Source organism: Trichoderma camerunense, assembly GCF_050948025.1.
Source record: "Trichoderma camerunense strain CBS 138272 chromosome Unknown V8C40scaffold_20, whole genome shotgun sequence".
NCBI lineage: Eukaryota > Fungi > Ascomycota > Sordariomycetes > Hypocreales > Hypocreaceae > Trichoderma > Trichoderma camerunense.
The window spans coordinates 433633-461572 of NW_028145350.1; the positions used below are offsets into that span (position 1 = coordinate 433633).

At 49.3% G+C, this 27940-nt stretch overlaps 10 protein-coding genes across 10 annotated transcripts; 6 read left to right on the top strand and 4 right to left on the bottom strand.

Annotated features, from left to right (window-relative positions):
* The first annotated feature begins 272 nt into the window (after positions 1 to 272).
* Positions 273 to 1815, top strand: V8C40DRAFT_255364 (uncharacterized protein). The gene is made up of 2 exons (XM_083218033.1): positions 273 to 905; positions 1035 to 1815. Exons 1-2 carry the CDS (start codon positions 509 to 511, stop codon positions 1322 to 1324), a joined length of 687 nt encoding a protein of 228 aa, XP_083068956.1. The 5' UTR covers positions 273 to 508; the 3' UTR covers positions 1325 to 1815.
* Positions 1816 to 2179: 364 nt separating this feature from the next.
* On the bottom strand, positions 2180 to 4946 carry V8C40DRAFT_255365 (uncharacterized protein). Its single transcript, XM_083218034.1, has one exon. The coding sequence runs from the start codon at positions 4870 to 4872 to the stop codon at positions 2353 to 2355; it is 2520 nt and encodes an 839-aa protein (XP_083068957.1). The 5' UTR covers positions 4873 to 4946; the 3' UTR covers positions 2180 to 2352.
* Positions 4947 to 5568: 622 nt separating this feature from the next.
* On the bottom strand, positions 5569 to 6276 carry V8C40DRAFT_255366 (uncharacterized protein). The gene is made up of 3 exons (XM_083218035.1): positions 6078 to 6276; positions 5887 to 6014; positions 5569 to 5823 (listed from the first exon to the last, which is right to left on the bottom strand). The coding sequence occupies exons 1-3, from the start codon at positions 6132 to 6134 to the stop codon at positions 5799 to 5801; spliced, it is 210 nt and encodes a 69-aa protein (XP_083068958.1). The 5' UTR covers positions 6135 to 6276; the 3' UTR covers positions 5569 to 5798.
* A 1215-nt stretch (positions 6277 to 7491) lies between these two features.
* Positions 7492 to 8659, top strand: V8C40DRAFT_269858 (DSC4 family protein; the record flags this gene model as incomplete). The annotated part of the gene is made up of 2 exons (XM_083220134.1): positions 7492 to 7790; positions 7876 to 8659. 2 exons carry the CDS (start codon positions 7492 to 7494, stop codon positions 8657 to 8659), a joined length of 1083 nt encoding a protein of 360 aa, XP_083068959.1.
* A 78-nt stretch (positions 8660 to 8737) lies between these two features.
* On the bottom strand, positions 8738 to 10328 carry V8C40DRAFT_108945 (rRNA-processing endoribonuclease). The gene has a single exon (XM_083210758.1). The coding sequence runs from the start codon at positions 10031 to 10033 to the stop codon at positions 8816 to 8818; it is 1218 nt and encodes a 405-aa protein (XP_083068960.1). The 5' UTR covers positions 10034 to 10328; the 3' UTR covers positions 8738 to 8815.
* A 42-nt stretch (positions 10329 to 10370) lies between these two features.
* On the bottom strand, positions 10371 to 12040 carry V8C40DRAFT_255373 (uncharacterized protein). Its single transcript, XM_083218036.1, has 3 exons — positions 11950 to 12040; positions 10820 to 11894; positions 10371 to 10767 (listed from the first exon to the last, which is right to left on the bottom strand). The coding sequence occupies exons 1-3, from the start codon at positions 11973 to 11975 to the stop codon at positions 10747 to 10749; spliced, it is 1122 nt and encodes a 373-aa protein (XP_083068961.1). The 5' UTR covers positions 11976 to 12040; the 3' UTR covers positions 10371 to 10746.
* A 1569-nt stretch (positions 12041 to 13609) lies between these two features.
* Positions 13610 to 14182, top strand: V8C40DRAFT_269861 (nuclear transport factor 2 family protein; the record flags this gene model as incomplete). Its single annotated transcript, XM_083220135.1, has 2 exons — positions 13610 to 14086; positions 14147 to 14182. The coding sequence occupies 2 exons, from the start codon at positions 13610 to 13612 to the stop codon at positions 14180 to 14182; spliced, it is 513 nt and encodes a 170-aa protein (XP_083068962.1).
* Positions 14183 to 18171: 3989 nt separating this feature from the next.
* V8C40DRAFT_283048 (glycosyl transferase family group 2-domain-containing protein) lies at positions 18172 to 20382 on the top strand (the record flags this gene model as incomplete). Its single annotated transcript, XM_083221894.1, has 3 exons — positions 18172 to 18756; positions 18876 to 19101; positions 19235 to 20382. 3 exons carry the CDS (start codon positions 18172 to 18174, stop codon positions 20380 to 20382), a joined length of 1959 nt encoding a protein of 652 aa, XP_083068963.1.
* A 1838-nt stretch (positions 20383 to 22220) lies between these two features.
* Positions 22221 to 24597, top strand: V8C40DRAFT_255378 (peptidylprolyl isomerase FPR3). Its single transcript, XM_083218037.1, has 4 exons — positions 22221 to 22455; positions 22615 to 23109; positions 23208 to 23874; positions 23932 to 24597. Exons 1-4 carry the CDS (start codon positions 22369 to 22371, stop codon positions 24135 to 24137), a joined length of 1455 nt encoding a protein of 484 aa, XP_083068964.1. The 5' UTR covers positions 22221 to 22368; the 3' UTR covers positions 24138 to 24597.
* A 527-nt stretch (positions 24598 to 25124) lies between these two features.
* V8C40DRAFT_283051 (kinase-like domain-containing protein) lies at positions 25125 to 27932 on the top strand (the record flags this gene model as incomplete). Its single annotated transcript, XM_083221895.1, has 4 exons — positions 25125 to 25341; positions 25521 to 26388; positions 26466 to 27015; positions 27208 to 27932. 4 exons carry the CDS (start codon positions 25125 to 25127, stop codon positions 27883 to 27885), a joined length of 2313 nt encoding a protein of 770 aa, XP_083068965.1. The 3' UTR covers positions 27886 to 27932.
* Positions 27933 to 27940: the final 8 nt, after the last annotated feature.

Sequence of the window (27940 nt, forward strand, 5' to 3'; positions counted from 1 at the left end):
GGTGTGTGCACATGAACTTTGGTACTGGCACGGGCCACTACGGTTCAAATAGGAATATGCTACGGTGCAAATAGAAAGACTCTTTATTTATTTATTTATTTTCCCCTATTAATGAGACAAAACGAGGAAGAAGGCCTTGTATTTCTCAACTATGGCTAGAGACTCGTAGCATACAGTGTGAATTGTACTGATCTTTATCGACACTATGTGGGTCCTTATCAGACTTGGAGCTGATCTGAATGGGAATCTCAATTCACTGATGCACCGAGCTTCACTTTAATCAGCCCTCCCGCTATAAATCAGGCTGCTCATCCACCGCAACCAAGAGCTTCGCCCTTTGCACAATCCGCCCAGCAGTGTCGCGCACCAGCAAAATCACAGGCGAACATGCGCCGTGCGAGCTATTCTGTGCGACAGAGTCCATCGCAACGATTCTTCTAGCCACCTGGACCGCTTCACCTTTTCTTCTCTCTTACAACAAACCTCAACAAACACACAACTCCTCGCGATGGCTCGTCCGCCATCCATGTTCCACGCTTTCTTGCGACCTTCGATCCTCCAAATCCTTCGCGCGACTGGCTACCACAGCACGCGCCCTGCAGTGCTCGATACCCTGACGGACATTGCAGCGCGATACCTGACGCTTCTATGCGAGAAGACGGCGAACAATGCGACCAACAACCACGGCGATGCGGGCGACTACGATATAGTGGACGTCAGGATGGCGCTGCAGGAGGTTGGAGCTCTGTTGCCGGAGAGAGCTGAGACGGAGCAACTGTGGAAGGGAGAGGAGGATATGAGAGGAGTGGAGGAGTTTATCGAATGGTTTGCCGGGACGCGCATGAAGGAGATGATGGAGATGGGTAGCGGAGATACTGAATCTGACGCTACGGACTATCTGGCAGGTAAGATGGCGAAACGAGGAGAAACAGAGACAACTACATTCTCCCCCAGTTTCTCTACCTCATTCTTTTTCTTTTTCTTCTTCTTTTTTCAATCTTGCAAACATCTGGTTAACACGGCGTTTTGTTTAGCCCTCAAAAAGAAACACAGCAAGACAGGCGACGACGCAAAATGGCAAGGCACCATCTTTGGCAAATTCAACGACGGCAACGAGATCCTCGTCGAAGGCGGACCCATAACCAGCATCAGCGAATGGATATCCAAGAGAGCGCCGGAGTCAGACGCGCCACACGAATCGACGGAGCAGAACGGAGACAACAAGCTCGAGGCCGCAGAGATGAGAAGGTCCCCTAGTTCGGGCCTCAGCTCAGTGGGGGATAGGCTGGACGGTGATGGTATCGAAGGCATGGATCTTAGCTAGAAGGCGGGACATGGGATTTTCGAGGCTGATGCGCCGCCGGCTCATTCTACGAGGTCGAGGAAGCAGAGGAACGGGGGGCAACGTAGCTCTAGGAGGACTTGAATGGGTGTTTTTGACGTCTTGGTGGACGCTGGGCTTTGCTTTATCATTTCCTTTTTGTTAATAACTGCATAGCGTTGGAGTTTTGGAAGGTTAAGAGAGACTTTTTTAATGGAAATAATAAAGGGAGCAGTTATCCAGCCACCCAAGTTTGTTATCCAGTACCCCATGTTTTACATAAGAGCTGTACGGACTAAAGAATAATTCCAGCTACTAGAGAAAAACTGCAATAGCAGCAGATACCAGAAGGATATATTTATAATAGTAGACACTAAAAGAAAGTAGCAATAGGAGTAGAGAGTAGTAGAAAGTAGTGATAGTAGTAGAAAGTAGTGATAGTAGTAGAAAGTAGTGATAGTAGTAGAAAGTAGTGATGGTAGCAGAAAGTTGGCTTCTATTTCTAAGGGCTCTTTCAGTGGCATCATCGAATGCCTTCCTCCTATCCGAGGAAGTCGTTGTCGTGTTTTTACCCGAGACGTGACGCTTCACTGCTTCAAAGTTGGCAGGCTTAAACAATGAATGATGGAGTAGGTATCTCTGCCTAGCACTAACGCCTGCTGGCTCAAGCTTAAAATCGACGTCAGTCATCACTTCCGGAGAGGGGCCCAACAGTCCCTGTAAAGGACGTGTCGGCTTCTTTAGGTATATTCTTTTTATATCCTATTCTAATACTTGAATTCCACACAGTCGCTAGGGGGTTGGATAACGAATTTGGGATGCTGGATAACATTTCCCATAATAAATAAGAAGCAAAAGTCTAGAGCGTACTTTACTTAATTTTACAATGCGTAAGAGATGCTATGTCCTAGTATGATACAGTTTATCTGCGTGAGTCCCATCTATCCCAAGAAAACCCTCGTCATTGGAGATGATCCATCCAAGTTTCGTTCCTCATATCTCTAATATACAGTGATACAGTCTATACCTTTTCACCTCCCACCAGCACCCTTCTTCGGGCCCAACAGCTCATACACCCCCATCTGCCTCGCCACTTCGACAAATATCTTCCTCTTCTCCTCCTCCTTACCCTCCGCCGGCCAAAACTTCTTCTGCAGGTACGCGTACAGCGCCGCGCCGCGCTTCCTATCACCCTCGAGATTCGCCGTGTTAAAGTCCGCCCACGCGAGCAGCTCCCGGTCAATCTCCCGTTTGGCTACCATGAGCTTGCTGCGCTGGGAGGGCGTGTCCCAGGTGAGCTTTGTAGTACCGAGGACCATTTCCATGACGAGCGTCTCGGGAGGGAGAAACTTGAACGTTTCTTTGAACGCGGTGATGGCGACGAGGAAGCCGGCGTTATCCTGGAGGCGGCGGAATGTGTGAAGGATTTTGCGAGCGAGCTGCCCGTCGATCCCATCGGGTTGGAATACATCTCTGTGTTTGACGGTTTCTTTAAACATGGCTCGTGTGGCTTCAATCTCCTTGGTTCGGGTTTCAGGATCCCTGATATGGTATCGGTTCGCACCGAGTGTCTTCCAGAGTGCGCTGAATGTGTATGGATCAGGCACTACTTTGCTGCTCCCTATGAGAGAGCGATACAAAGCTAGTGCTTCTTGAGTCTGGCCTTCGTGGATAAGTGATTCGACAAGTTGATTCATCATAAAGGCGTCGGGGCTAATCTCTGCTGTGCGGAAGGCATCCCACAAAGCCTCTAAGCGTCCATGAAGATTCCGCTGGCGGTAATTCTCGGCCAGGAGAGAAAACGTTTCGATAGTAGCCCGCGGTAAATCCGCCGGAGTGTCCTTTGGTAATGGCATGTTATAGCTGCTGGAGACTCTGCTGCCGGACTTTCTGTCGGCGACAAACTTCAGCCTGGACTCAACCATGCCCCAGCCAAGTTTATCAGCCTTTTCAAGATCGTCAGCACCCCCAGACCGTTGCCATGCCCCAATGAGACCGTTCAGTTGAATCGGCGAAGCCTCAACTCCCCTGGCTCGCATAAACTCCATTACGCTGAAAGCTCCATCCAATTCTCCAGCGCCGATGAGTCGCTTCAGCCACTTGCCCAGGAAGAATTTGTTTGCGATGACGGAAGGTAGGTGTCTTTGCCTCGTCATATCAATCCGGCCGTCGCTCATCATGTCCACGAAAGCGTACAGGGCATTCTCAACTTGATGAGCAGTCAGGAAATATGAAATCACCTGGTCGTAGTCTGTAAGTGTCATTTCTTTCCCTAGGAGCTCCCTCATCTGGCGATAGGTAGCCCACGCTTTTTGTCGACCTTCTTCTGTTCCTTGTTCGCAGCATGTTCGGATAAGAGGAATCAAGATACGCGGGCTCATATTCCGGCCAAGAAGCTTATTTATCGCTCGTTCGGCTTGCGCCAGGTCGCCTACACGGCAGTACATCCTGGCGCCAAGCTCCCAAAAGTCTTGGAATGTCTCTGAATCTTCGGCCCCCAGCGTGCTGATACATCGTTTCCAGTTTTCAACGGCCTTGGACTCCCATCCGTCGACAAAGATGGCTTCGATGGCTAGGACCTGTTGAGCAGGACGAAGGGTAGCCTTGGCATCGCTCATGTCTCTAGCAAGCCGGGCTATCCGTGATATGCTGCTGGGGCTATCTTTTTCACTCGAGAATGCTCTCCAGAGGACCTCCCATAAAGCGGGTGGAACATCGTTCCAGTTCTGGGCTAACGCCGGTCTCGTCGCATGATAGGACTTGTACAGAGACTGCACTGCCTTTTGCTTCAGCCCTGATTCCTTTTCCGCTAGAATGAAGCGTGATACAACAGAGTTGAATGTGTTGAGTTTTCGCCTTCGGTTTGGCTTTGTCTCATCGAGGTTTATGCGGACTTGTGGTATCGAGTCTCGAGTCTCGACTTCTTCCAGCGACAATTCAGGTACGTCCCCGATGAGCTGTTCTAGCACTCCTCTCGGTAGATCAGTGCTTGCTTGTTCTATTTCGGCATCGATCGACCGTGCGTAATCTTCCATCTTTGCTATAACCTTCTCGACGTCTTCTGCGGAGTTGATCTTGCCCCAGTCTTCGCCCATCGCCTTCAGAACGTCCCTAAAGGCATCTCCATCGTCTTGATTGCCGAATTTTGCCCTGAGGTTGTCAAGATCGTCTCGCAGTTCAGAGGCGCCGATGCCACTTAAAGACTCCTCAAAGGCTTGTTCGTTGGACAGCTCTTTTCGATTTTGGTCGCCCTGCTCGAAGAATCGAACGGAAAAGTCTTCCGCATTGGTCTTTGCCTTGTCAGGAGTCCGCAGGTTTTTGAGGCCCTCCAAGTAGCGAGCCATCTCCTCTCTCGTAGGCTGGCGCGTGATGTCCTCATTGGGCCGTGATCGAGTTCGTAGCCTTGCTTTGCTCGCGGTTTGAGAGGCTTGGGTGCTGTATGAAGCCGGCCGCCATGCCTGTGGAGGCTGCTTTGCGCGACCAGCCAAACATGAGCGGCAGACGATGTCGTTTCGACACCGAAGGTCGCGCAATATCGGCCGGCATGACATTTTTTTTGTGAAACAAATAAAGCGTAGTGCTTCCAGCACTCGCTCACTTGAGCATCTGGAACTTTTTTTTTTTGATGATCAAGATTATTGCGATTGCCGTACCAGTAGCGGATTTGCTCCCCCACCATGGCGTTATCGATAAGCGCCCGCTTGGTGCTCTGGAAGTACCCAAGTACAGGTACCTACACACAGATCATCGGCGCCTGTGAGCCTGCAATTACGTATGTTTTATGGATTCAATGTTTATTTCGCTTATATTATCATTATTTTACTTCTAGTGTGGTCCATTTATGGACTGGTGGCTACAAGTTCATTATTATCTCATCTAGATCTATCTGTTGTAAACCAGCCTGTGAACAACTTACAGAGAGGCGTCCTCAATTTATCTCTTGGAACAACTGTGGATAAAGTACGTCACTCTCGCTGCTTTTTACAAAATAACGGCCCATTAGAGTCTTCTTTTGTATCTTAAGCGTGTACAGTTTTTGTAGAAGTGATTTGGGAGAGTCGTTGTTCAGTATTACCCCAAGTGTACTGCCAAGTATCTGTAGTAGTAATTAAAAGGCTTCCTTCGCATCCTTTCTCATCACTTGAACTCTACGTGATCGTCGGGCTTCTGGATAGCTAACTTGGGGTGCGGCATGGGTTGTCGTCTCTTATTTTAATTCTCTGCAACGTCTGAACCTCTTTTATGGAGTCCAACAGTTCTCAAGCATTGGAGGGCTGACAGCATTTTGCAGGGTCGCTTGTACGGTACTAATCATGTATTATGTTTACACTGAGCTCAATCTGTTTCCCATTCCAACTCCACCGGCTTTCTTTATCCGATGCACACGGTACCCTTAGGATAGAGAGGTAGACACAAGACAAGCTGCGATAACAGTTCCCATGTTCAATGACGCCATCATATATACAGGTTTTACAGATTATTTGGCGTTTCTTCCGAATGTACTAATGGTAATAAATGGTCAGGTAAGGCACATATGTTAAACTCGACGGTTCGGATGAACTAACTTGTGGAAAAATTGGCCAAAGATGCCCGGTTTGGATTGTTGGTCGGTCATACTCTGACGCCGAGCAGTATTGCTGGCGTTTTGGTGGTGTTGAGAGAGGCCCTCAAATGCAGGCATGAAGCCGGAGCTCTAGACAATAATCATCAGTACGCGGGCTCGGTGGGGGGTCGGGTAAAGGGTATGAGAACGCACTCGACGGCGGGTGCCCTGGTTTGCCGGTGGGGTTGGGTTCTGCTCGGGATTGTTCATTTTGGCTGAGGATGAGGATATCAATTGTCAAAGTTGAAGGATTCTGTAGTTTTGAATAAGATGAAGCTTGATGAGATGCAATGGATTTAGGTAGCAACTTGGAACAGAAGAGAGGGGGGGAAGGAGGGGAAGCTTCCTTATGTAGCTTCCGTGAGAGAAGAGAGCGAGCCAGGACAAGCTTTCTGACCATCAACCGGATAGCCAATGACGCCGGCCAATGACCATATCGGCTCGCCACACCATTCGCACACCGTCAAGGTCTCGATTGACATGCCGTTTGGCTGGCTTGCGGCTAGAGGCTCGATCGGCGCTAGCAGGTATCAGCAGCCAACCAAGTTGTATCCGGAATTAAATTGCCAGGCGGCCGGAGTGGGAGAGACAAGAAGAGGGGTGATCGATACCTAAACCAGGCGGCTTGGATTGGATAAGCCATGGCAAATGGTTCGATATTGTTTACAAATGCGCACGAGACCTCGCATGTTCTGTGGCATTTGTGTGTTATGCTCGAACTGTAATAGCGAGTATGCATGTACAATGTGTAAGCGGAGAGATTGGGATGCTGCTGCCACGACTTAGAATGCTGAATCCTTCAAGATGGGGCTATACTATCACTACTCTCTTCTAGTATCTGCTACTATGGCTATATTTCTCCATTATCTGCTTATATCGTCATACGTCTCCATCATTTGCTACTACAGCTATGTTTCTTTAGCAGCTGGCAATCTTCCCTCGCCAAGTTGGTGTCTCCCGATGTCCTTGGCAGCAGGGTGTCGAGGGTGTGATGGTTCAGGGCACCTGCATCAATCGTCGCGATGCCCATCGACTCGGCCTCGCCTCAACCATCTCACTTTCCCTGCCCTGTCGACCGTTCCCTTCCAGTGGCGTTTGATGCCATAGCGTCATCCATCGTTCCGTGACGTATGTCAAAGACACCGGGCAACGTCCATGTACAAGGCCCATGTATGCTTTCGTTGGCGTTGATTCATGTACCGGCTTGGTGTGGAGCTGCGTGGGGCACGACAAGACCCTGTATTGCGGGGGAAAGACCCACGTCGGCAACGGAGTACGTACCGAGAGGCCCGCGAAAGCTGTCGGTCGGATTTAGTGTTGATCCTGACAGTGGTCAGCTAAGCCACCAGGAACCAAGCAGAGGTAACGAATGCCAGACCGAGACTCCACCATCGAGCTGCTCAATGGCTTGATCTTGATCTTAATCTTGATTCCTCCCAGCTGTTCCCCCGAGTATCCAACCGCGAAACAATACCCACCCAGTGCAGATTCTCCGAGCTCGAGTCGTCCTGGGCCTGCTTCAATGCAGAGCATACCCCTCTGCCGAGCCGGACGGTGACAGGCGACTATGAACCATGATGCCGCGTCTAGCTCCTCCGCGCGGATTCCCGACCGGCTCTCACCACCTGGCGTCGGTGCAAATGCCGATGCCGATGACGCAGAGGCAGATGCGGACGCTCGTGATCGTCCCCAGTCGCGGCAGCGCTCGAGGTCCAGCAGCGGGCGACAGCGCAGGAGGAGGGGGAGCAGGAGAAGCAGGAGGAAGCAGAATCCGGGGCTGGCCAAGAAGCTGGCCTTTCTTACCCACTTGCTCAAGACTCTCGACCTCGTCTTATTTGCTGAGCTGAGCTCTTTGTACTATATGGAGTATGTTTAGGCGGATATACCCCCTTTCTTCTCTCCATGTCAGGATTCTTTGAGCAACGATAAGCTAACATGCTCCCTCATCTAGGTGTTCCATGTTTCGATTTTTCTTACGAGCCGCGCCCCAATACATGTATCTCTCCCCAAAAGACGAATCATTCGCACTTTTGATGCCAGCTACCCAACTCCACGTCCTCCTGATACTAGTGCCCAACCTGCTGTGCATGGCATTGCATCTTTTTGGTTCGCTTCCTACCGGCCCCGATTACCACCGAGGATACCAGCATGGAGGAATGGTTATCGATTTTATCGGCCAAATGCCGGCCACTTATAGACTGTATTATTTAATGGCAGACCTGCTTATCCTTTTCCTGCAGTGTCTGATGCTTACAATACACAATCATCGGGAGAGCCTGCGTGTTGCTCTCAAGACATTCCGCCCGCTTCTCTCTGAAATCTTTCTGGAGCCTGTCGCTGGTCGTTCTGCAGAAGACTTGGACGCGGAGGAGCGCGGGGTTTCTCGACACGTGCCGGGAATGATGATCAATGAGACGGACGAGATCGAGCTGCAGCAGCTGGACAGACCGGGGGATGGCGAGGGATCTGAAGACCGGAGCGAGCAACCTGGAGCAGCAGGTGGAGATGGCTCTGACGAGCCACCGAGAACGCATTTATCCGACATTATGAGTTCCGGTAACGCTGTTCTTAACGAATATCACATCATTCACACACTGAGGAACGCTGCAATGAACACTGGAGGTTCAACAGCGTTGTCTCTGCAGTCGATTGGCTATCGAGCAACCGTGGCGAGTATGCAGGGTCGACGCCGAGGTGCGACTCTACAGACTTCGTTAGCTCGTCCGACCGGCTAGAATATATATGTATTGATATATACTAGTATCCATACATGAAACGACAAACCAATTAATCCCAAAAAGCAAGCCTTGCAGACCATTTTTTATACCGCTGTGATTTCGCCAAAGGGGCACAAAGGGGAAACCCTCCCCCGTGAAATTAGTTAATCTAGTCTAGGCAACTTTTCTTCCAATATTTCCGACGCCAGTACCCTTGACGGAGATGATTATATCGCCGCTGTCATCGTCATCGACGTCTCGTAGGCCCCAGCTACTTGCGCCAAATGTCTTCAAGTCTCGTGCGAGCTCAATTATTTCCTCCGAGGCTAGAATATCTCTGCCAATCCTCAATCGACCGACATCTTCAGAGCCCATGGCCATCAGAGTCAGCACAGAACCTGCTGAAACGGGGGTCACGCAGCCTCCCTTTGCAATTGTTTCCAGCAGCTGATAGGCGCATCTCTTTCCAATATCTTCAGGGACTTCTCCACCGGAAGGCAGCACGACGACATCTGCCGAGTACAGCACGCCAACGGAGTTTGACTCTGCTACGAGACTCAGTCCGTAGCCTATACCCAGTCTTCTCTTGCTGCCTGCCTTGTCTCCCGTAGGTACCAGCGGCGCCTGGTCGTATTGCGCTGCGATGTGGATATCCGTGACGAAGGGGTTCAGAATCTCGCGTGCGGAATGTATCATGCGTGCATTGTTGGAAGCTGAGACGCCGGTGCAGTACGCCACACCTCGTATCCTCTTGACTCGGCCAGGGCTGCGATGCAGATGCAGCGTCTTGGGCAGACGGACTTGGCTGGCGAAGCGCAGCTCGACGATGCCGCCGCCACCTTTACCTCCAGGGCCCGCGCAGGAGCGCTGCAGGACGCGCAGCTCGATACGAGCCGGCGGGATGCCGAAGAGGCCGAAGAGGGGGAGGATGGCGGTACGGAAAGTGTCGACGGAGACGTCGCCCGTTTCGGTGGAGGAGGTGATGACGCCGGGGCCGGAGAAGCGCACATTCATGTGCGCCTTGGAGAAGGGCGCGAGGAGGCAGAGCGGCAGCAGGAAGTAGGAGATGCCCCTGGTGCAGGTGACGGGGATGCTGTGCTCGATTACGTCTCCGTCGGCGGCGCCCAGGCCGGCAATGGTGCCCGTGATGAGGCCCGGGTGGTATGTGATGGTTGTTCCCGAGTACGAGATCTGCATGGAGGAGCCGTTGGTAACGGCCTCGAGGAGGCGCAGGAAGGAGACCTCGTGCGGGGCGAGGCCCGGGTTCGTGGGTGAGGAGCTTCGGATCTTGGAGATGTGGATGGGACGGCCGGTGAGAGTCGCTATGGTGAGGCGGCGGGTGAAGGACCGGTGGCCGGTGAACCGGAGGTATTCAGGCGAAGAGCCCGACATTGTGGCTCTTTGTATTCTGCTCCGGGATCCTTATGAAATTGTAGAAATTGGTATATAATGGGACCCTCTTTGGTGTCGTAAGTTCGGGAAGAGGAGAATATGGGGTATATTTTCGTTTGTCGTCGCAAGATTTTGGTGGTTTGGATGGGCGAGGAAAATTATTGTTTTCTGCCGGTTGATTGGTTTTCTGTGGCTTGGAAGGGTAAGCGGTGGAAGAATTTGGCTTAGCGCGTATGTAGCCCACCTTGGCTTGTTTCTCTTACAAGCAGCAGTAATTGATACAGTGCTTGCAGCATCATTTTGAGAGAAAGAGTAGTAAAATGAAGTAAGAAAGGGGTTTGATCAAGTGTAATTGTAGTTCATTGAGCATTGATTGAATAAGTAATCACAGGAGCCATTTTGCGCCACATCTTGGTCAACTCAAATGGCCATGTCACAGTAACCAATGCCACTCAAACTCGCATCTCACAATGCCGGTTGAAATCTCATGCTTGTTTTATTTCAGCAAATAACATCAAAAGGTACTACAAAATTTCAAACCAATGGCCCATTGTCTGCTCGTACAACGCCAATAATGCTCTTTTCGCAAAAATGATCAGAAGCTTCTATAGTCTAAACCCTGTATAGAATTTCGATTTGAGCCTCCTTGAGCAGGACGAGAATAAGTAGCAAGACCCATTATAAAATCAACGCCGCGCTTGAACTTTTGTGTATTACGCTTTCACCATGAAAATCTATTATATAAATTAGTGAGCTGCTTTTGAAAAGCCTTGCAAATGTAAATACCTGATTCAATGCCTGAGCATCCATGAATGCGGCCCTCTTTTGGGCAATAAACCGGGACCGAGGAGTGACAAAGCCGCCTCTGGGTGTTGATGTGCCCGTGGTGATTGGAGTAGCGGTTCCTGAACGCGATGCTACGGCAGATGAGGCATCGGGCATCTCCGTATCAGATGTGTCGCTCTTCTTTCGTTTCTTCTTGTCCTTATCCTTCTTATCCTTCTTCTCTTTCTTTTCCTTTTTGTCCTTTTTGTCCTTTTTGTCCTTCTTAGAGCTCTTTGACTTTTCGGGGCCGCTGTTTGAAGCTGATGATGCGTTATTCAGCGCATCATCCAACTCCATGGCATCCTCATCGCCCTCCTCTTCAATTAGGGCTTTGTCCTTCTTTGACTTCTTCTTTTCCTTCTTTTCCTTCTTCTCCTTCTTCTTGGCCTTTTCTGAATCGCTGGACTCGTTCGATTCAGATTTGGCCAACTTTTTAGCTCTTCGCTCTTCCTTTCGCTGTTTCTTCTTCTTCTTCTCATCATCTTCGTCGTCCGCAGACAACTCATCGTCATCTTGTAGTGACGCAGCCTTTCTCTTCTTGGATTTCTCCTTCTTGGACTCCTTGGTAGCCGCGGGTATCTTATCATCTGCTGCCGTAGAAGTGTCTGATTCGTCTGAGCTGTCATCCTCCTCTTGCATGTTGTCGCCAACCAACAAGCCTCCTCGCACGAACCTCATAGGTCCCCATTTCTGCTCCACGTACTGGTGCATCTTCACTTGCAATCTGGCTTGCACCTTCTCTTCCACTTCAGCCTCGGACTTTCCGTTGAGGCGACTCAGCAGGTCTGAGAAGACGTCAAGACCGGTCACTTCGTCCTCTTTCGACTTGCTGTATCCGAGCCCCTTCATGTCGTCTTTGAGCGATACTCGGATGTACGACGCATTCGCGGCGGTGTGGTACTCAGAGTGCGCCGCGTTCTTGGCACCTAGGAACTGGCCAGGCTCCCAGCCTTGCGATCGCAGCATCTTCTGGCCAAAGGTGGTGGTGTCGCGAGTCCATCTTGTGTTGTTGGGATCGTTCTGGATTCTCTTGCGCCTGCATTGAGGTTAGTGCTTTGCCTGAGCGGCGAATTGCTCTTCCAAAGACTCACGACTTTGACTCAGCAAGCAGCCCCATCTTGTTGACTTTTGAAGAGCCGGCAGCTCTCGTGATCTGTGTTTGTATGATCCTGCACTTTTGGCTGGCCTTGAAACTGATTGCAAAGTATTGGGCGGGCAGAAAAAAATAAAATATGGGGTTGTCGCATCTTATCGCGTACGTTGATTGGTTAGTACTATATTGGTGGGCTTGACCGAATTAGGTCCAGTAAAAGTCCACAGGACCCCTGTAAATCTTCACCAAGTGCTCAATGGATTGAAGATACGCCAACTCTGTTATACACGAGGTGGCTATCAAGTAATCGATTCTCAAATTTAATTTTAGTGGAAATTAAGAGAAACTGAAACGCATAGACACAACAGATATAATAGCAGACACCAGAAAAATATAGGTAATGTAGCAGACACTAGAGAAATATAGACATAGTAGCAGACGCTAGAGAAATATAGCTGGAGTGGCTGATACTCAGAAAGGTAGAGATCACACCAATCAATTGAGTTATATTCACCGAGTAGCTGAGGTGTTGACTTGAAGAAGAATCTCTATCGTATGGCCTACTAGACTTCTCCCTACTCACTACTATCATTAGTTTCTTCCAGCAACATTGAGCCCATAGGTAGCCCAAAAATTTAGCAATTCGAAACATATTGAAAGCAATCAGAGAACGCTTGGCTAGCATTCGATGTTCCTGTTGATGAGCCTTTGATAGACGTAGATGTGAAGCACCGATGGGGCAATATATCACTTAAGTGAGCAAAAGTGACAGTCACTCTAGTAAGAAATGGAAGCTGAAATAGATGAACAGACAGTCCTATCCATGGCAGGCGTAATAGAGGGGGTTCAAAGTTACGTGAGGTGATTTGAACAGAGGCCTACCTACATGTATATTCCATACCTTGAATAGAAGTGATGGCATTTATGCATGTACTTATTACTCTACTGCTAATTGCAATCTACTACAGACAATTGTATCCATCCATGTGGATAGGAAAACGCTACCAATGACCCTGAGAAGCCAATAGACGAGACTCCTGAAGACAAAGATCAGTGTCAAGTAGAGCTTATTGATGACGCAACCGCAGAGGTCGTATGACAAGTTTCAGACCAGCCCAAGATATTTGCGCCGATGCTTGCAAAGTTGCAATAGATATATTACTGATTGCCGATAAAAATAGGGACAGATTATCAAGCATGTCCCTTGGAGTAATAGTCACACCCAGACTGGAGTCGTAACAAATAGTTAGCGCAATTCTGGTCCGACATAATCTTTTTCGCATCAAAGGCATGCGTTCATTCGCCATCGGTCTCGGTGTTTTCCTAATGCTCCGGCCAAGGAGCCAAATCAGGTCCTTGTTATATCACCTTAATGTTACGTTCTGTCATCCTCTAGCGGCAAACAGAGCAAAAGATCAGGCCAATAATCGCATTTGTAGCAATTACTATGCCAGAACTAACTGCTTAAAAGGGAATGTACTGTTGCGATTAACTGGATCGTAACACTTAGCTGCCTCCGAGGCACCCGTATGGTGGATTCTGCAGACTCAAGGCAAGCGGCTTGGCAAAACTATATCAATAACGTGCCAGCACCCTCAATCTAGGAATTGGCCTCTATCGCCTTAACAATCGATATAGTATACAAATATCCAATCAATATGAAGCTGACACAACTTAGTCTGACTTTACTTTCCCTTATGCCAACCTATGGTGCGTGTGGCATCATAGTTGGCAACGAAACAGACCTTTCCATTCAGGTTCGGTCAGTCGTGGACTTATACCCCTTCGGAGTCGATACGCCGGATTATTCTCTCTTTGATATTATCTTCACAGATGATGTTTTCGTCGACTATAGTGCTTCTGGCGCCCAGCCAACGCGCGGGATCCCAGCTTTCGTCGAGAGTCTTTCGGAGTCTCGAACAGCACAGAACTACACCACTATGCATCATTTTGGGAGTCAAAGCGTAAATATCTCGACGACAGTCAACGCTTCAGTGGACACGTACGTGATTGCTACCTTCTTCGGCCACGGCGCTCGCGAAGGTCAGATATTTACGTCATACCAAATCTTTTTGGATGACCTTGTTTTTGATGGCAAGCAATGGAAGATATACCAGCGGAAGTTGCAAGTTTTTGTAAGTCGCCTGTCTCAAAAGTAAGAGTGAAAAGTTATTAATCAATCATATACTAAATAGGGTCAAGCGGGTAATGCTGATGTTATTTTTGGCTAAAATTGAATCGTTGATAATATTTACCTATGTATCTAGACTATTAGCATGAGTAATATATATCTGATATAACCAATTATTTTCGTATATCCCTTTAATCTGCTCCCAGGTGTAGTGCTTCTGGTGGTGAAAATGCCAGAGAGACGGATCGGAGGAAGACGACCAAACTGGGCAAGATGGCAAATATATTTTCCATAGTGATGTACTGGATCTCTACCCATCACAGGTCCCCTACCGGCTACGAATCGTTGACCGTCGTAAATCTATCCAAAAGCGGCATACGAGCAGGTGAGTGGCTGCAGCTTACCACCCGTTCGTTGCCTTATCGCAAGATTCGCGGCTGACGGACGGCGACGCGACCAATTAGGAGATGGGAGATGCGAGTTGACCAATCAGGAGATGGGAAATGCGAGCTGCGGACCGCTCCGACGGCCTCGTCTCGGCAAACCAGGAATTCCTGCACCAGCTGGCCTTCTAGCTAGATCCACCTCATAGCTACGTGTAAGATGGTCGACAAAGGCGCGCCGGAGATGGGCATTAGCAGCTTTCCCATCTAATGTATCATGGCTGAGGCCACCGCACGTACGCCCAATGGTGGCAAGAACAGTTCGTCTCCCAAATTGGCCCAGTATAGCATGCACGCAGGTGTTTAGCAGCGGCAAGCCCTGCTGGCGTCCTTGATCCAGAGGATGTTTGACCCGTTAAGAGCGCAGCAGAGGTCGTATACGAGTACTAACAAAAACACAACGATACACATGTTGATGCTCGTCATGTCCACTAGGTGGGCTATTGTTTACGCTGCCGGATCGCGCAAGAACTGCCCGGTCCAAGTTTACATGATGGCTTGACGGAACTGCCTGCCCATGCGAATCGGTATGGGGGAGTGGATGGCTCTACGGCTTATTACGAGTAATCTTAATGCCCTTCCAATCATATAAAGCGCGTCATGGTTGCATCTATCTTTTCTGCAGCTTCTCGGCCAGATTTTCAATTAGCATCTACGTCTCTGGGTTAGCTTTGTTTGGAGAGGATATACAGATAGAGCCGTTATTCAGCATTACGTTCAGGTGTAGAGGGAGGTGTGTCTGCAAGCACTATAAGTGAAGTGAATCGTAGATGCTTTGTAGAGAGGACAGCTTTCGAGGCTGTCTAGAGCTTTAAATTGCTGACAACTCTTCGGCCTGTCGATAGCATGGGCTGTCATCTCCGCAGAAACGCGCCTTCATACATGTAGAATGTTGTCCATCTCGCTAGGTAGTTAAAAAAGCCCAAGCCTTTTGAGTCATCGCTCGCAATAGATACACTACTGATTGCCGATGAAAATAGCGCACAGCAAAACTATTCCTTGTTAAATAGCATACTTATAGCCACACAGTCGAGACATATATGGACCTAATTCGGTCGGGTGGCTGAAATGGATAAAATAAAATCCATGTATCCTGAACCCGCCCTAGAAGATTGTGATGGTACAAAAGCAGGAGGTGAAGCTTCACACGTGTATGGAGCACAGGCGTACATTCAACGTACGCGTATCTCGGCAGTGCGCTGCTCCCGCACAAGACGATGCTCAGAGCGTACTAGCAGCATGCACTCTGCAACTAGCAGCATGCAAGGTATCGCAACCTTGGAAATGGTGGTATTGGAATTCTAGTCTAAGTGGGCGGCCGTTTTAAGCTATGGGACATGAGGAAACAGAAAGCAGACAGATGTTCGTCATGCGTTTATCTGTGCTGCCGCGCGGCTCGTCTTAAAAATAAATAGGGACCGCAAAATGAATATATGCATACCAGAGGAGATTACGAGTACGATTCTGGAGGCGTATGATAGTGTGGTGCGTATACGTGCGGATTGTCTGTTTCTGTATGTTGATTCCGTCTATTCTTTGCTGCCAAGCTGCTTATCTAGGGGTCCCTGGCCACTCCACCATCCCTTTTTTCTTTATTTCCGGGGTTGGACATGCATGCGCCAAAGCAGCGCCCTCATAGGAGCATTTTGTAAACGCCGATCCCCTTAGCGGCCAGCCGCGGACGACATGAAGCTCATGGATCTGTTCACGCGCCTGGTCTAACAAGGCAAAGAGAAGAAAAAAACAGCCGCCTTGGTGGTGAAGCGACCCGCCTCAAGAGCCGAGTGGCTGTCCACTGGGATTCACATGCCGCGGCGTGTGGCATTTGGGTTGGCCCAGACGCTTTTGCGACTCGTAGTTTTTGGGGCAGCCAAGCGAGAACGTTGAGGAGTGCCACAGTTAGTGGGCTGAGAACTGGATCCAACCCATGCCGGGATGAAATGCGGAGCCTGGCTGTAGGCCTTGGAGATCTTCAAGACGATGAGATGGGGCTCTGCTATTTAGATAGCGAGAGACTTGCTGGGTGGCCTGGAGGTGACGGTTTGTATCAGGTAACGTCTTAGGGGCCATGATTCATGATCGATGCCAGTGACGCGACATGTCGGGTACTTCAACCATAGTCTGCATGTCATTTGTTTGACCGCCGAGAAAAAGTAGAGGCAGGCCGTGGCCAAATATCTCATGTTTAGTTTGTGATATCCAGCTGATAGACTGCAGAATGATGTAAACGGTGTTGTTCAGCTGTCAGAATATGTATGTGTGGTGTGGTGTGGTGTCTGGTGTAAGCCGCTAACACACCGATATCCATTGTATTTCTGCGTCACACATGAGATCCAGCTGCAACAATGTGTATCTCCCGAGACTAACCAGGCTTTTTGAGACAATAAAACCCATCTTAGACAAGCATACTTCATGCACATAGAACCGACCTAGTCCTAGCTTCACCTTAGAATGCATGTCGTCGTGATACTACAGAGTAGCGCGGCGTCTTAGTACATGTAGCCTTTGGTTCATGTGCACCATGTTTATATGTAGTTTGAGCCTTGAAGAACCAATGAGGGATTTGCACATGTATCGACGTCCATTTTCTCTTGAAAGATACCCATTCTTTGTACACAAGGGCAAAAATGGACATCTTCTTCCTTGCAGGAAGCTGAGTACCTCCATCTTCTCGCCGAGTTCTTGTGTTGATGCCTGCCTAGGTTGACGACAGACACATTCGTCCCCCCCTTACACTAACAGCTTAAAGTAGCCTTTTATTTACTATCCAATACCCTGCGTATCTACTACTGCCGCGGCTTTCTTCTAGTATCTGCTACTACAGCTATATTCTTCTAGTACCTTCTGTTATCGCTACTGTACATAGATTTGAGGCAGGAGGGATGCTGAAGAGCCACTCCCTGCTACTTACACGACAAAATAAACCATACATAAAAACTCCAGCTCACTTGCATCATGGGACATTTCTATTAAAACGGGTCTGGCAGCCTTGTTGCCAGTCACATCATCTGGCACATGGTGAAGTGCATGGCCAAGTTAGTACTAAAAGGGCATACTGGCACCATGAGCACTGCCAAGAGGGTCTGGGGTTCTCAACGTTTCAGCGAATCCAATTACTCGCTCGAAAACACGCAGTCTCAGATCGCAGTTAATTTCCTTTCTATACTACCTTTAGAACCCGCTAACGACTTATTGTGGGCAGAATCATGTGCATGGGATATGGCATCTCCTCCCCGGCCCAGCTATCATACGTGTGGAGAGACTTGCCGTATCCTCCTCTCCGCTCTTACTGCCGGTGTTAAGGATCCATTCGCCATGTAGCTTATAATAAGGAGTTTTGATATGCGTATGGTACCATACCCGGTGCGGGTAGCTACTTTGTAGATCCAGGTTTCTGTTTCTGCCTTTGGCCGTGGGTTAAACTGGGCCCTGCTCTTGGCTCTTCGATACCACTGTTCCTTTTCTTTTCTTGTTTCTTTTTTTTTCTTTACCTCTCTCTTATCTTCTTTTCTTTTTTCTTCGTTAAGACCTGCACCTGTCGAGTGTTCTGCCCGGAAGCCTCTATTCTCGTGGCGATTCTCCCGGCTTCCTCCTACATATCGGCCTTCACCCCCTTTTCTCAGGCTGATCATCATTTGCAGACACAATGGGTTTCCTCACGTGGTGTTCGCGATGCGCCACTGGCTTGAGCATGCTGGTCCTGATCGGTCTCTGCTATTGGGTCATATCCCGAGAATCGATGGTTGAGCAGCACGGCTTCAAGTTCGAAGGAACAAGTACCGAAGGCGAGACATACTCATCAAAGACGACCAGTGTTGGGGCTGGTATCTGGACTCTCATCTTCGCCTACTATTGTCTGCTGATTCACTTTATGGTTGCCATGTTTCCCATTCGAGCGTGTTGGTCCATCTGGAGTATTACGCAGTCTCTGAAGCGAGGTGTGCAGAGCAGAGCCATGGAAGCGTACAAGGACGCAGGCCACCGCCGCAACAGCTCTTCATCTTCCGTGGCCAGCTCCGAGACATTGGCCTCAAGCAACATGAACGGCATTTCTTCGACTGACAGCGAGCTGAGCGATTCTCAATCCGAATACTATGTTGATGGAAAGGATGTGCCCGAGAGCCCCATCATCCACGCCATCGTCATCCCCAATTACAAGGAAGAGATGGACACCCTCCGCGAGACTCTGGACGTCTTGGCCTCTCACCCCCAGGCCCAAAGCTGCTACGATGTAAGTCGAGATACGCCGTAAAACGGCTTGATATCCCCCCCTGTCGCTCCCCACGTGGAGTGGTTGCGCGACATGATTAGCGTGGGCTGGGTGCTAATTGGTCATGCGGTCGAATTCAGGTCTACCTTGGCATGGAGCTCCGCGAGACTGGCGGCGAATCAAAGGCCCTGAGCCTTATCCAGCAGTTTCTCAAGAGGTTTCGGTCCATCGATTATACGCTGCATCCAGGAGACATTCCCGGTGAGGCGGCCGGCAAAGGCAGTAACATGGCCTGGGCGGCCCGCAAGCTCAGCTCCAAGTATCCCATGTCTATGCGCAAGAATGTCATTGTCACAGGTATTGATGGTAAGTTTGGCGGTTCTTTTACCAGACATGTTTACAACGATTTTCACTGTTTCTTATTGTCTTGATCGCCATTGCGGAAGGCGTCTTTTCCATTCACCTAGATGCCGTGTGCTAACCATGCCTGTGCCTGTAGCTGACAGCCACCTCTCGTCACGATATTTTGCCCAAATTTCCAACATGCACATGATCCATCCTGATACAGCTTCCACCACTCTCTATGCGGCTCCCATCATCTTTGATCGCAACGCCCACAACGTTACTGCTCTTGTCCGCGTCGCCGATGTTCTCTGGTGCGCTGCCGGTATGTCTGGTCTGTACAAGGGCTCTGCCATTGCTCCTCCTACATCTGTGTACTCTCTGCCCCTGGTCCTCGTCGATCGTGTCGGCGGCTGGGACTGTGATTCCGATGCCATTGGCGAGGATCTTCACATGTTTATCAAATGTTTCTTTGCTCTGAACGGTCATCTCACATGTCGCACTGTTCTCAGCCCAGTGAGCCAGACCAATGTGACCGGAGGTGGAAAGGGAGGCTTGCGCGGTGCTTATCTGGATATTCGAGCGCGATACAGCCAGGCACTTCGACACATGTGGGGTGCTCTGGACAGTGGATTCGCATTACGCAAGGCGGCTGCGATGTGGAAGGACAGAAAGTACACGTCCAGAGCCTTCCGTCCTCTGCACCGATCTACCAGTGGCGACAATCTGGACGCCTATTTCCCGGAGTCTCAGGTTGAAGAAACCTCAGAAGTGCCAGTCGATAATGGTGTATTCTCCGACATTACGAGAGACACACTCAAGGAGCCTCACTGGGAGCACATCTTCTACATGGGCCACCGCTTGTTTGAAGCACACTTTCTTCCCCTTCAGATGCTGATCCTGGTGGTCGCGTCTGCTCTGTATACATTTGTCACTGAGGGCAGCGACGACCCTAACAACTTGTCATGGATCTTTTCGACTTGCAACGTTCTTCGCACAATGGGTTTCATGGAGATGGCCGTCTACATCTTTCTCTACGAAAGCTACCACCGAGTTTGCGTGCGCACGCGTGAGAAGGACATGATCCAGGCCGGACTGGCCGATGGCATGTGCTTCTCCCATCGCTCATTGAAGAAGAACTTTGTCGACTATCTCCTTGTTCCTCTGGTAGCTCCTTTGTATGGCGCTATTCCTTGCGCTCAAGCGGAGATTGCGCACTTTTGGACTGCCGATTTGCAATATACCGTTAGCAAGAAGGCTCTTCGGCAGCGGGCAAAGTCTGTGAGCGTGGAAGATATTGCTTGAGAGGGTTTTGCGTCATTTGCTTTTGAATATTCATGTCGGTCACTTATGAGCAAGTTTTGGAAGCATCATTCGTTGTGTTTGATCGACTTTTTACAAGCAGGGGTAAGTAAGTTACATATAATGGAAAGGATACGGACATTTCTCAGCTCGATCCATGGGAGCTATTGCGAAGGATCTAATTGGAGTTTACGGGTAGGGAATACCCCAAAGCTAAGAAGCATGGAGTTGGGAGCACATCTACCAGCACACTGATGAATACACTGAAGATACATAATGGTAATATACCTAACCAGGCACTCTACATATACTCTGCGCGGGATTCAGGATTTAGTAATAGGATATAGCTATAATAAACAAATACATCATGATGCTGTTAATTCTCCAACTTCAGTGTACTGTAACTGCCAAGCGGAGGACAGGAAACCCGAGACCGAGAAGATTCCAAACACCCACGCGTTACCTACCCAAATAACACGCCTATTCTTTAAGTACCAGGTATCCGCTACCATATCTATCATTACCTCATAATTGCTATTATATCTATATTTCTCCAGTAACTGCTACTATAGTCATGGATGCTGGCTGAAAAGGCGTTCCCTTCCAAAAGCAGCGCTACATAATGCGCTGATTGGGTGCCCATACTTCTGAATGTATGTACTTATTCCTTTTGCCGTCTCGCTTTTTTTCTGTCCTCCGCTTGACTGCTTCCCCCAAAATGGGCTCTAATTTAGAGGCTGCGACTAATGCAGAGTTCCGTAAAATCCCAAGTGCGCGGAACAAGTCTTGGATTACGGAGGCGGAGCGGAGATTAGTGGGGCTTCCGAGCCGGGCGGCGAGTCGGATGCGAAAATGGAAGCCTCAGCCAATCAATACACGACGGTGCCTGAAATGAGCGAGAAAGTTTAATATTGTTATGCACATCCTATGCTGCGTTATTCAATTGGTGGCTGAGTTGGAGACTTGGTGGTATCGTGAAGAGAGAGGATGGAGGACTTGTCTAGATGTATTGTTATCGGGTAGGTGGTGGTGGCTTGTTCCCACTTGTGAAGGGGAAGTGAGTTGTGCAGAGTATGTCCGATGAAAACATATTGGTTCTCGCTCGCTAGCATAGGAATCAAGTAGAATTCCCACGTATTTAGACACATACGTGTAAGAGGGGTGAACCAAGTAATTATTCTGTGGCGACCGAAAGACATATGTTAATTGCAAGGTAGATAGGCCTCTTTCAGTCTGGATATTCAAGTCATGATCACTAGACAACGTCATGAGCATATGGTTTCTTCACCTTGATGACGGATACGTGCGACTGTAATTGCTCAGAGTTTTATAGAGCAATATAGAGTATTGTCTATATACCGTGATGCTGCTGTAGTCATGAGCCAACATCTACAAGAATTGACATAGAGCAGAGCGTCGTCAAAGATCCCGTCTGCTGGTGCCCAGATGAAGGAGTATCGATACGAGGTATGGATATTGCATAATAGATTAATATTAACATGGATATGAAGACTTCATTGTACATCGTAGCGCCCTGATTTCAATTGTTGTATGTTTAAAGATGGCCTCACATATTGATCGCAGTCCATCAACTTTGATAGATTGCTTGTAATCTGCAGGCGGTCAGAGACGGTCAATGGCGTGAGACCCACTCTCGTGCATCATTGGCTCCGCTTCGGCGGGGTCGGTTGCTGAGCCAGCGACATCCATCAACGATAACCGCCTTATCTCTCGATCCTATTGGTCTAAATTTGCCAGTGGAGACATCGTTGAATGGCTTGACGGAGAAAGAAAAAAAAAAAAAGAGCAACCAGAAATTTTCTGAGCTTGTCGCCTGCCTCGCCTTTTCTTCCTCTTCACGTCGCCATCTCCAAGCCTTGGGACTCGCAGAACCACATTCTCTCTACAACTCTTTCTCTTCTACTCTGTACCAATTCTTTTGGATTTGCATCATAACCACCAATACTAAGATTTAATAACTCCGTCGCAATGGCTGCTGTTCCCGGTCCCGTCTATGGCCTCGAGGTCCCGCCTGGAGAGGTGCTGATCCCGGCCAACTTGGAGTTCCCTGCCTCTGTAAGTTGTTTCTCTCACAAATACTGTTGCCATTCATCTAGAGACTGGTTAGATCGAGCATGATTTGCCTTCTTTTCGGCCTAGATTCCAATGGTTGCCGATGGATGAAGCTATTGGTTTTGCGCGGTTGATGCTAACCATCCACGTTCCTTGTCGCAGTTCCGCATCACCATGGCCGCTTTGGATCCTACTCAGGAGCCTGAGCTCGATGATTCCAAGAACGCTCCTTCTGTCCCTCGTTCTACTCTGCGCCTGATCAAGCGCGCTTTCCCCGGCCTTGACGAGGACGAGGATGATGAGCTCGACGAAGAGTACATGAGCGCCCTTCTCGGAAACTCTGACGACGAGGATGAGGAGGCCAATGGTGGCCCCAGCGACCCTGCCAAGGCTAAGAAGCAGAAGCAGGCTGCTGCCATCAAGAAGCTTCTCGAGGCCACCAACGGTGAGGACTCTGAGGACGAGGAGATGGAGGATGCCGAGATCAACGGTGCCAAGTCCAAGAAGGGCAAGAAGAGCAACGCCAACGCTAAGGGCAAGGGCAAGGCTATCGTGGAGGAAGAGGAAGATGACGAGGAGGAAGAGGATGATGAAGACGACGACAGCGAGGGAGGTGACCTCGAGAACTTCGTTCTCTGCACCCTCGACACTGAGCGAGTAAGCCTTACCTACACCATCAGAGTTTTCTGAAATTTTCTTTCAGAGCAAGACTCACATTTCCAAAAACTATGCGATATGCTAACACCTCGATTTAGAACTACCAGCAGCCCCTTGATATCACTGTCAACCAAGGCGAGAAGGTCTTCTTCGTTGTCTCCGGAACACACACCGTTTACCTGACCGGTAACTACATTATGGATGATGAGGATGAGGAGGACCAGGATGGCGAGGATGACTACGACCTGTCCCCCGATGAGCTGGAATATGCCATGGGTGAGGAGGACAGCGAAGAGGAGAGCGATGATCTTGACGATCTCGAGGATCCTCGCATTACCGAGGTCGACTCTGATGAGGAGGAGGTCCCCAAGCTGGTCCCCACAGACAGCAAGAAGGGCAAGAACAAGCGCGCTGCCGCTGAGGTTGAGGGCCTTGACGAGCTCATCTCCAAGGCTGCCGATTCCAAGCTCTCCAAGAAGCAGCAGAAGAAGCTCAAGAACAACAAGGGTGAGGCTGTGGCCGCTGAGGAGAAGGAGGAGAAGAAGGACGCAAAGAAGGTCCAGTTCGCCAAGAACCTGGAGCAAGGCCCTACCGGCTCCACCGCTGAGAAGGCTAAGCAGACCGGCAAGGCGTCTCTTGGTGTCAAGAATGTCCAGGGCGTCACCGTTGATGACCGCACCATTGGCAAGGGCCGCACTGTCAAGAATGGCGACACTGTTGGCGTCCGATACATTGGCAAGCTCCAGAATGGACAGCAATTCGATGGTAAGCTTAGCTCATGATCCTTTGTTTACGCAGTGACTAACTTTGGATGAACTATAGCCAACAAGAAGGGCAAGCCCTTTTCTTTCAAGATCGGCAAGGGCCAGGTTATCAAGGGCTGGGACGTTGGTATTGTCGGCATGGCCATCGGCGGTGAACGCCGACTGACAATTCCTGCTCACCTTGCCTACGGCTCCAAGAGCCTCCCCGGCATTCCCGCCAACAGCCAGCTGACCTTCGACGTCAAGCTGCTCGAGATCAAATAAATCAAAAGTCAATGTAAACTTGGGACCGGCGTTGGATGACTTCTGTGGTGGCGTGTACTAATTCTTTACCCCTACCCTCTGGACGACGTGGAATCTGGGCTTGGTTCATTTTGTTTTTCTTGTTTCCTTTGACGTGTTGACCTCTGATGAGGAGTCTGAGGCCGTGCTGTAGGCAAGGGCCTGCAGCTCTGCCAGGCATATAGTGCCGTGTGGCATTCGGATGTGGCATGCAAATCGGGGTTTGGGATTCTCAAAGGCGAGGAGCCGGAATTGTTTGAGCTTAAGCGTTACAAGCCGAGCACTCCTTTGGTCTCTCCTATGTACAATGTCGTCGCTGTTGATAAAAATTTGGGTGCTTAGGGATTTGAAATGGGCGATTTAGACGTCTATAAAACGAAATGAAATATTGTTCTCATAAAAGAACTCAACTGGATATTTCCAAGTTACTATTAAAGCGTATGCCTATTGTAATAAACAAACGGCTTTCTGATTGCAATGCTCAAACTTTACGCAATCGCTGGGGTGCTGAATACCTAGTAGCTACTCCTTGTAGAGGTTGATGAAGTAGCACCTTAGTACTAAGCTACTAAACTCAGCATTGGACATCTGTAGCATGGATGTTGGAGTATTAGATAACACACCTGAGGGTGCTGGATAGCTATTCCCCCAATGCCGCTCTACCTGGAGAAGAGTGATCGGGCGGTGTGTCCAAAAGTGGAAGCAGTGCTCGATGAACGACGTCATGCCTCTCTACTCTCTCTCCTTCTCCCCGATATCGTCATCAGCTCTGTTTCTCTCCCTTTCCAGTTGTTCACCAGGTCGGTCTCATACTTTTGTCGTGGTCATTCATTCATTCATAACTATCAACTATCGAAGAAAAATACTAAAAAAATCATCATCTCTATCGTCATACTCTGTCCCTTTCTTTCCGTTCAGCTGCCGGATTCTGTGGCTGTCGCCCGTTTTCCTCCTTATTCCTGGCACAGAATGCTGCCTCGGCCTCACAATGCAAGGCAGAATCATCCTGGACTGGACCCTCCTCCCAACGGACCCAATGACTCTCATATTCCCTCTTTTCAGCCTCCGTTCAACGGAGGAGAAGGTCTCGCAGGATCTGACCTTTTGAGACTTCATCGAAAACACTCAAAGCAATGGACTGATAAATTTCGCAAGGCCATCGGAGTAAAGGGGAGAAATGACCATGGTAGTTCAATCATGCATTTACGGTTTGAGAGATTAGACGATGCTGATAGTTGGCAGGCTCGCAAGGTTCTGCTCCTCTTGACTGGTCTCTGAGCGAAGGACTAAGATCCTTGAACTTGAACAAGGGGAAGAATCCCGCCGTCGGTGTTTCGAGCAATGGTGCTACGGTGCTACGGAAAGCGAGAAAGCCACCTGCGACAAAGGGGTTCATGAGAAAGATACGATCAAACGATGCCAAGATCTCACCAAGCTCTACTGTTGTGGTTTCCGACACCCCTCTGCAGCAGCATCAGTCGTTCCAAGAACTCACCAGTGTTACCGAATCAGATGACTCGAGCGAGCAGGATGATATATGGTCATCCACTCACAGCGGTAGACTGGCAAGCCCAGATGATAATCTGACGGGGAAGACATCAATCGACTCTCGTATCTCTGGCTCACCCTCAGCAAAAGGAAGCCCAAGGAGGAAATTGAGTCGTCGGAGTCGCTGGACCAGATCCAGCCCAGAAGGCGCAGGGTTGGGGACAATCGAAGAAACGGCGACGGACAGGCCGAAGCCAACCATTCTGACAGTGGAAAAAGCTGCTGCTGCCAAGATATATCTCGAGACTCACTTTAATGAGCTCTGCGGTGAATCACAGCGCCGCTTGATCAGATGCCAGGAATTTGCAGAGCGGCAATTCAAAGAAGGTCTTCTTTATGGCTCAAATCTCGCCTCTGGAAATAGTGCCGTTGACTACAGCTCATTCTTCTACTCAGAGAGCTGTCGACTGAGAGACATACGGGCGTTGAAATCCAAATGCACGCTCCAGGCTAAACAACAAAACGTAAGCCCCTTTGTGTCCAAGTATGAGCCGCTCAAGGTATTGGGCAAAGGCAGTTTTGGAGTTGTCAGACTAGTACGTGAGAAATCAGCTTCGCCGTATAATTTCTCAAATCAAATCTATGCGATGAAAGTCATACGAAAGTCCGATATGCTTCGAAGCAGCCAAGAGGGCCATCTCCGCGCGGAAAGAGATTTTCTCGTTTCTTGTGAAGGATCCACCTGGTAATAACCTCATTATTTCCTTCTACTTCTCTCACTATACGTGGATTGTTAAGCTAACATATCATTTTTTCACGCAGGGTGGTCCCGCTGATTGCAAGTTTCGAAGACATGTCAAATCTATATCTTGTGATGGAGTACATGCCAGGTGGCGACTTTCTGGGGCTGCTGATTCGAGAGAACATATTGCACGAGGCTGTAGCGTGCTTCTACATTGCCGAGATGATTCTGGCCGTTGAGGAAACCCATCGCCTTGGGTTTATCCATCGTGATATCAAGCCTGATAACTTTCTCATCTCCAGCTCGGGGCATCTTAAAATATCCGATTTTGGGCTTGCGTTTGATGGCAAGTGGCCTCACGATGCGTCATATTACAATTACCATCGATACGCATTGCTTCAGAAACTCAACCTTGATGCTCAAGGCGATGAAAAAGACCAGGAAGACTGCAAAAGCGTTCAATCGCAGGTCGAGAAAGCTCAAGCCCTGGCCGCTGAATTCGGGCGACATGACGAGCGGAACCTAGGAAGTGATCCCGATCTCGCTGCTATTCTGGGATGGAGGAACACACGGAGCAACCGTACGAGAGCCAACTCTGTCGTGGGCACAAGTCAATACATGGCCCCCGAGGTGATTCAAGCACAAAACTTCCAGACCTACTACGACGGTAGATGTGATTAGTAGAGCATCGGCATCATTCTGTACGAGTGTCTCTATGGACACACGCCTTTTCTTTCAGACGAAGGCAGAAAGCCTACAAAGCAAAATATCTTGGTAAGTGTGTCTATGATTATTTTCATATAGGTGCTAACGCTATCAAAGGCTCATAGAGAAAAATTTCGCTTTCCTATGAGACCTCTCGTCAGTGATAGATGCAAAGACTTAATCTACCGCCTGATTCAGGACAGGGAAGTACGACTCTGTTCCAAACGATACCAGATGCTTGATCAGCACCAGCCAGGAGTAGCGGTATCAACCGACATGTATGGCAGATATATTTTCCCCGACGACGCCGAAGACATCAAGGCGCATCGGTTCTTCAAAAGCGTGCCGTGGGATACCCTTCAAAACACAGCACCACCATTCGTCCCTCATATTGACAGCCTCGAAGACACTCACTACTTTGATGAATCAGAACCTCTTGATGATCGAATTGAGTCAGTGGCTGAGAATCCTGGGCTAACAGACGAAGAGGTTCGGTTTATTCTGCGAGAGTTTAGACCGAGCATACAGAACGTGGCGATTCGGATGATTCACGCCCCATATGATTCAGGGGCTCTCCGCAGCAGGGACTTGGAGATTGACTCGGTGAGTACGTTTCTGGACGAAGAGAAGGAGCTTTTGAAGAGGTTCATGAGGGAGTACGGGCGGAGAGTACCCAAGCGACCACGAGACATTATTCTACGAGACGATAACATGAAGGGTACTGCCATGGAGGTAAGAAAGCAGAGCGCCTTTATGGGTTACGAATGGCATAGCGTGAGGAAGAAGGCATATTGAAGGATAGATTGACGAGTTGAAGCTCTTATCCTTGGACGGAACTTGGTAGGGTGGA